This window comes from Sinocyclocheilus anshuiensis, unplaced genomic scaffold, assembly GCF_001515605.1.
Source record: "Sinocyclocheilus anshuiensis isolate Anshui unplaced genomic scaffold, SAMN03320099.WGS_v1.1 scaffold87, whole genome shotgun sequence".
Lineage (NCBI taxonomy): Eukaryota > Metazoa > Chordata > Actinopteri > Cypriniformes > Cyprinidae > Sinocyclocheilus > Sinocyclocheilus anshuiensis.
Window position 1 is genome coordinate 710900 of NW_015549609.1, and position 8609 is coordinate 719508.

Here is an 8609-nt window from a genome sequence, read left to right on the forward strand (position 1 = left end):
AATACTATATAAATATATTTTATAAATATTTTTATATAAATAATAAATATATTTATTTTAAAAAGTGTAAATTTGTATATATAATTTTAAAAAGTCTAAAATTTATATATATATATATATATATATAGGAATACAAATAAATATATGCACACACATATGCATATATTGTCTGTGTGTGTGTTTATATATTGATATACTTTTTTCCTCTATAAAAAATTATGTCATGTTTTACATTATTGACCAAAGTTGGGAATATTGTGATATACATTTTTCTTGTACTGCCTACTACTATGTTGCTATTTATCTTTATTATGTATATGTCTATTTTTTAGAACTTGGTCATTTCTAGGATTACTATTATTATTAATTATTCAGATGAATAAGATTTTATTATAATAAAGTCCTTTTCCTAATTTCAGTAGTCTGATAATACAGTTCTATTGTTAAGTTATTAACATTTTAAGTTGTTAACATTCAGGCTATACATTTTAGATACTGGTAAAAAATGTATAGCCTGAATGCACTGTAAGCCACTTTGGATAAAAGCGTCTGCTAAATGCATAAATTATTATTATTAAAATTATTATTAATTATTAAGTTAACATTCATTTATATGTTTGTTTTTCAGGTCACGCCTCCAGTAATAAACCCACTGCTAAGTGGAACGCAGTTTCAGTGAAAGGACTGGATGAACACGGCTTTCTCTGACAGCAGATCTCATCACCAAACACTGCGGATTGTAATGTGTAGTATGCATTCAAACACAGCGTGTGTGCCAGTATCAGACTTTACATTTGCACATTTTCAAGCCAAAAGAGAACAATATTACGTAACTTTAAAGAAAATATTCCAAAACACTCTTAAGCTTAAGGATATCTGATGTGTGTGTAACTTAAGACTAACAAAACTGAAAGAATACGATTGATCGTCCAATCACAGTTTGCCCTATTTCTGAGAAAGTGCTTTAGTTGGGTTTCTGTTCACTGCTTCTGATTTTCTTAATGTTCTGATTGTTTTTGGAGGGAGGAGCTGCTAAAAGATTTGATTGTGTTTTCAGAAGGTGAAGCTGCTAAATGTGAAGCCGTTCCTGTGTTTAGTAAGAGCTGCTTTTGAGAAGCAAAATTAAGCTTAATGTTCGATGGCCTTTTTTGTCGGTTTAGGTGTGTAATATATCTTGTTTTATTATTTAGTCCCTGATCTATAATTAAAAAGGGCCACTTTACATGTTTTCACCCTTTTATCATGTTGAGCTCAGTTTTTTGACCAATGTGCACAGAAATTATAGAGAAGACACTGGAGATTGTTTTGTCATTTATATGTAAAAAGTGGAATTTGACTTTATTTGGGCACATCTAAATATGCTTGTTTTCTTTTCATATTTGGAACAATACAAGTTGTGCATTTTGTTTTTATTTGTATGATAATGTTGCTTGGCAGAACACTGAACAGTGCCTTATTTTGTATGTAAAGATGGGATAAAGGTATTTTTATCCGTAAAATGTTAACTTTTTCAATTCTTTTATAATATTGTAGCTCATTTTGGTTAAGAACTTTTAATAAACTGATTTATTTAAGCATAACATGGTTGCATAATTTATGTGAAGATTGACACTACCATTCAAAAATTTGTGGTCAGTGAGATTTTAATGTTTTTAAAAGTTGCATTTTTTTTATTATTATTAAAAATACAGTCCAAACGGTAATATAAAATATTATTATAATTTCATAACTGTTTTCTATATGAATATATTTTAAAATGTAATGTATTCCTGTGATTTATTCCAGTCTTCAGTGTCACATGATCCTTCAGAAATCATGCTGATTTGCTGCTCAAGAAACATTTCTGATTATCATTTTTAAAAACAGTTGTGTATAATATTTCTGTGGAAACCATGATACAATTTTTGAAGATTCTTTGGTGAATAAAAAGGGAACCGCATTTATTTGAATTGGAAATATTTTGTAACATTATGTCTTTACTCTCACTTATGATCAATTTAATGCTGAATAAAAGTATTAATTAAAAAAATAAAAAATCTAACTCAAAAACTCAAACTTTTGCCTCTTAGTGTTTTAAAAAAAAATAAAATGTAAAAATAAAAAAATGCCTATCAAAGTTTGTTATAAGAGCTCTATGCATACACTTTATTTTAACTGAGAGCTTCGAATATTTTTAGGGATGCATATTCAATCTCAGACACAATTATTAGCAATAATTTGCCGACAAATCAAAATGAGAGAACATTAATTTCAGATGTTATATCGGAACATTTTATTTTAAAGTAGTGATCTTTGCAGTGACATCATTTACAGTGTTAGTAGAAAAAAACTAATGCCAACTAAAAAATTATACATATTAACATCATAGCTACAAAATCTAAAAGATCCCAGTCCCATAACATACAGAGCACATACAGTAATAAATACACACAATACAAATAACACTGAGTAGCATACAGTATATTACATTTACATTATAAGACACAACAGTCCTCTGAGTTAGAGAAGATGTTTTGTGATCGCGTCACCCTTGGGCTTAGAAACAGTGAGCTGACATAGCAAACACTTGTTAATGTGAGCTGTTCTGTTTGTATTTGTTTTCTAACAGACTCTGAAGTGCATCAGCAGACAACAAACCACATGACAGCACAGTGACGTCACGATTAACACGTGCACTAAGCGAGATGTTGTGGGTGAGAGTCTGTGCAGCTGTGCCTGATCTCACATTTTAACGTGACGCACATAGCGGTGTCCCTTTCCTTTCTTACAGTCTCGTATCTGCCATTTCGTCTTCCTCCAGACCAGGACGCACCTCCTCGTTCCCTTCTTCCTGTTTTTAGGAGGGCCGTGCCTCCAGTTGGTGTAAGTGACAGGCTCTCCACTCACCCACTCCCAGCGGCCTTTACTGTCACGATCATTCAGACCTGTCATTACACAGAGAGAGCGACCAGTTCATGTTTAACCCCTTAGAGCCTACTGGCTCACACTTCAATTTGGGGTCCAATTCTCACTATTAACTATGACTTTTGCCTCAATAAACTCCTAATTTGCTGCTAATTAATAGTTTGTAAGGTAGTTGTTAAAGGGATAGTTCACCCAAAAATGAAAATTCTGTCATTAATTACTCACCCTCGTGTTGTTCCAAACCCGTAAGACCTTCGTTCATCTTCGGAACACAATTTAAGATATTTTTGATGAAATCTGAGGCCTCTCTGACCCTCCCATAGACAGCAAGGTAACTACCACGTTCAAGGTCCACAAAAGTACCAAGATGATCCACAAAGTAGTCCGTGTGACATCAGTGGTTCAACTGTAAAGATACGAAGCTACGAGAATAGTTTTTTTGCGCAAAGAAAACAAAAATATTGACTTTTTTTCCACATTTTCGTCTTTACTGCGTCACCTGTGTGGACGCGCGTTAAACAAAAATAACGACTTTATTCCACATTTTCGTCACTTGTGGATGCGCGTTCATGACAGTATGATGATGTCATTACGCCGGATCTGGGTCAGCGGCGCCACACGCTCGCGTCATGATACATGATAAAGTCGTTATTTTTGTTTTCTTTGCGCAAAAAAGTATTCTCGTAGCTTCGTATCTTTACAGTTGAACCACTGATGTAGGGATATGCCGGTATCAATTTTTCATGTTGCGATTAATTGCTAATGCTTTTATCACGGTATGCGGTATTAGCACGATATTGAAATTTAGTTTAAAAAAAGTGCTGTCATAATACAGTATAACAGGTTTAATAACTTTTTTCTTATAAAATATCTTAAATTGTGTTCCGAAGATGAACGAAAGTCTTACGAGTTTGGAACAACACGAGGGTGAGTAATTAATGACAGAATTTTCATTTTTGGGTGAACTAACCCTTTAAGTTTAGGTATCGGTTAGGATTAAGGGATCTAAAATATGGTCATGCATAATAATATGTGCTTTATAAGTACTAATAATCAGCCAATATGTTAGTAATATGCATGCTAATAAGCAACTAGTTAATAGTGAGAATTGGTCCCTAAAGTGTTACTTCCTACAGTATCATAATTGATACTCAAAGGCCTCTAAATGATTAACATGAATCTACTACATGCCTTCTGTCATCTGACTGGTAGTTTATACCATTTTTAGCTACTTTTTAGGTATAATAGTAAAAATGCTGTGAAATCTTTACTGAGTTTTATAAAGTAAGCATAAAAATAATATATATTTGTGACCCTGTGTGAAATCCAGGCTAAAATCTCAAAATCTAATTATGAGAAAACACGCGTCAAAGTTTGATTTCAACCATTCATTTCCCTATGATTTCAATCTTTGTCATGGCCTTACTCAGTCAATATTAAAGATATAAAGGTTATATTTTCACAGAATGTTCTACATCTTTATGAAGGATGATTTTATGTAGAATCACAACAAAAATGACTTTAGCTGGGTTTTCACAGGCAGGGTCACATTTTAGTAATATTTCAAGATGAACACTTACCGGACTGAAGCAACATCTTTTGAAAAATCATATTAAAATGCATCAAATAAGATCCATGCTTTCGAGGAAGGTTTATTTATTTGTTCATCTCTCACTCATTGTATTGCATTATATGTTTTGAAACTACAGAGCTTTGATCATAAAACTAGGCATTTAAATATCTTACTAAGACATTATTGGCAGATATAGAGTGACATGATATTATACAGTATGCATGTCATGTAAGTAGTCTGCAATACTGTTAGAAAGATCTCATTGATTTACATTACAAGCATCAGAATATAAATAAATATCAGCATCTGCACCAATTTTGTTTGGGCCTCTGAAAAAAAAAAAACGGAGGTGTCCTTTCTGCTTTTTGGAGCTCCGTAATCTCTAATATCACACTCTATGAGCCATAAAAGCACATATGCAAAACATATATTTTTTAAATATTTTGTCTAAAGCTTCAATAGACTGTTAACACTATAATTTCACTGACTGCATAAAATTCAGAAAAAAACAGTTACCAATCCAAAAGGGTTTTCTATCACTGAAGTCCCACAGCCAGTCCATGTCTCCTTTTGACAAAACACTGACCAGGTGTCCATTGTAGCTTGAGGGAACAATTATTTAGTATTTAGTAGTCACAGTTACTCATAACCGCTGATGTTGTGTTTATGTAGCATTTGGTCCCTCTCACCTCTCTCTGCAGGCCCGCGCCGCGGCGCTCCACGTGGCTTTGCGCTCAGTGCTCAGTATGTAACAGTAGTTGCTGTGATACGTCCATCCTCGAGGACACTTCTGTGCTTTTACAGTCTGGGTGAGTGCAGAAAAGACACCATTCAAATCATCTCATGAAATGTTGAAACTGAAGGCCCACTCTAAATATTCAGTACTGTAACATTAATGACCTCATTAGTCAGTGCCCAGGGCCCCCAGGAGCCCCCGTTACAGCGAAACAGCTGAGCCGAGCTGTCGCTCTGATGCAGAAAGCCAGTGAGCTCTGGAGTGCAGGGCTTGGGAGAAACGCAACCAAATATGCAGGTTTACTTGCAAACGATTACTGTAAATTGATCTGACACACGCTCGCACAACTCTCACCCGACTCACAACACGCGGTAAAGCTCTGGCGGTTTGCTGGGGTTTTGTCCTGTCCCCCCAGCTGGTCACCTGCACCTGAGCCTTTCTGTCAGTCCTTGAGTTGGTGTTGTCCTCTTCGACCGCCATCGATACGAGACCATGATACTGTCAGTGATTAGTAATATTAATGATATAAATAAAGTGAATTATGTGTGATTTTATGTAATGAATAGTAACAAAATTAAGATCAAAAATGGTTTTTGAACATAACACAGATATATGTAGTCCCAGCTGCTCAAATGCCATTATGTTTTTATTTGACTTACCTTGTAAATGACATCAGATCCGTGGCGAATGGTTTCAGAAGGCTGAACCTGTAGATGAAAGTTCACCATGTTATCTTGAGTGAGTAAACTTCTGAAAACATGTTTTGTTTAATTGAAATACAGCTGTACAAAATACAAAATAATGAAAAATGTATACATATAATATTTATATAATAACATTTAGATTATATAAATGTTGCCTAAATAAAAAAATGTTGCTAAATAAAAAAATAAACACTAAAAAATCTAAATGTTAATAAATACTACAAAAGCATAAATAACACTGATATATTGTGTGTTTGTGTGTGTGTGTGTGTGTGTGTGTGTGTGTGTGTGTGTATATATATATATATTGTATTGTAGATACTTGTATTGTTTATACTTTTTTTATGCAAGTAACTGTCTATAGCTGTCTTTCTCTCTCTGGATGTTTTTGTGGATGTCTCTTGTTGTTTTGTGTCACTGTGACTCTCGTGCACAGTAATACATGGCTGTGTCACTAAAATGTAACTAAAACTTTTTAAATTGTTTCTGCTAAGTAAAACAAGGCTGAAATTAAATCAAATTTAAATATAAAGATTATTTACATTTATTATTTACATTTATAAAGATTATTTTGTTTAATTGAAATATAACCTGAAGTATTGTAAACGAAAACTATTGATTTTGTTAACTGAAATAAAATAAATATAACATTAATTATTAAATATTACATGAAAGACTTACACTCAAAAAACTTGAAAATTGGATTAAATTAAATAAATATAACTAACTGAAATAACGTACGTTTTCTAAAATAACTCAAATTGAAATATATTAAGGCTAAATATAAATATATATAAAAAAAAACTAATACAAAAAATATCAAAAGCACATAACTAAATTACTAAAACTGAAATTAAAATGAAAACATAATAATAATAATAATAATAAATGCTGTAATAGTGTATATAATTAACACTATTTTTTATGTTTGTAACGTACCACTTTCCCATTCCCAACGACTCTGAGTCTTTTCTTTGTAGCAGTGGGAGCTTGAACTATTATATCAGCGTCTCCTCTGATGTAGCTCTGAGAGAAAGGTAGAGTCTCCACCTGGATGGAGCCGTGTTGAGGGTACGGCCCCGGCTGCACCTCTCGGCCCTGAAGGCCAGTGTCCGCTTTAAACCGGCTCTCTCTGCACTGTCCTTTAAAAACAGCCAACAAATCATCTTACTACACACATAACCTGTGACGTTTCATCGTTGTGGAAAACAAAATGATCAGAATTCTTGCTCTTTTCATTAAAGGAATAGTTCACCTAAATTATGATCTTCTGGACAACTTGCACTAACCATTTGTGTCCTTTATGAAGATGGTGGCTTTTGAGTTGTCTTTCAGCATTACACCCGCTGGAGATACCAAATTAACCTCAAATTTCTCATCAGCTTCCTCTAAAGAGTCCTGAACTATCTCCACTTTCCAAACTCGACTGACCACCCCTGGAAACAGACACCATTTTAAGTTTTGTTAGCATTGATTTTAATATTGATTTAGCTTCTGTATTATCTTTACAGAATTTATTGGAAGCATTTTTTATTGGTTTAAAAGGTTATATAACCAAAATAATACCTGGGTCAAACTGAATCAAAGATGAAGCCGGTATGAAGTCTTTTCCAGCAGATGCTGTTAGTTCTTTCACCTATGGGCAATGATAAATGTATAAAAATCCACATAAGAATAAAAAGCAAACAAATAAACACAAACAAAGTTATACCTGTACAGTAACATAAGACGAGTCCTGCACATTTCCCTTCCTCTGGATGGTCAGTGAGACCGACCCTTGACTCTCACATATTACATACTCAGTCCTGCTCAGATGCACACTAGCCCAGCTGAACTCCAATCTGACAGAGGGGAGAATATTACACATCTTAACATCCACGGACAACATGCCATCCAAGTGTATGGGTGGAGGTGTAACGCTCGAGAAATACTCACAAATACATGTTGCTATGAGAAATTACGATTTACGGATGAAGAAATTAAACAACACAGTCACTAATCCTGCAGGAAAACAAAATCAAAGCAACATTTCAAAGCCCGGGGTTTACTTGTGAGAGGCTCCAGTGTTTCCCAGCGCATCAGAAACAGCGAACTCCAGACTGTCAGTTAAAGCGTCCAGAGCAGAGTTTATGATGTAGACAATATTCCTTCTGTTCAGATCCCTCTGAGAGAAACGCTGCCTCACAAACTCACCTACAGACACGGCAAAGATTATACATGATGTGAATACATTACAGTTTTTCTCAATTGCTTTGGCTCAATTCTCGAATTAAACTTTTTTTCCCCGAAACAATAAGTTCAGATCTCTGAACAATTAGCTTCTTGTTCACATCAGATTGGAATTTCTTATTGATTTGAGCAAATTGCAAATGCTTTGGCACATGTGTGCAAACAGTAAGTACAATTGTATGCAGTTTGCACAACAACTAATTGCATATGGCTTGTTGATCAAAACTGATGAGCCGATTCTCACTTAAACTGTCAAACTCTTCACAACTTCTAGATAGATAGATAGATAGTCAGACAGACAGACAGATAGAGTGTCAGACAGACAGATAGATAGATAGAGTGTCAGATAGATAGATATAGATAATCAGACAGACAGATAGATAGAGTGTCAGACAGACAGACAGAGACAGACAGACAGATAGATAGACAGACAGACAGACAGACAGACCGACCGACCGACAGA

At 34.3% G+C, this 8609-nt stretch overlaps 1 protein-coding gene and 1 pseudogene across 1 annotated transcript in view; one reads left to right on the plus strand and one right to left on the minus strand.

Annotated features, from left to right (window-relative positions):
• Positions 1 to 1594, plus strand: part of LOC107659097 (inactive ubiquitin carboxyl-terminal hydrolase 53-like) — a 43308-nt gene extending 41714 nt beyond the window's left edge. The window contains exon 14 of the mRNA XM_016447927.1: positions 629 to 1594. Coding sequence (XP_016303413.1) covers positions 629 to 708 — 80 coding nt within the window. The 3' untranslated portion in view covers positions 709 to 1594. The remainder of the gene's footprint in view (positions 1 to 628) is intronic.
• A 941-nt stretch (positions 1595 to 2535) lies between these two features.
• The window catches only part of LOC107659098 (FRAS1-related extracellular matrix protein 1-like), a 19789-nt pseudogene continuing 13715 nt past the window's right edge, over positions 2536 to 8609 (minus strand).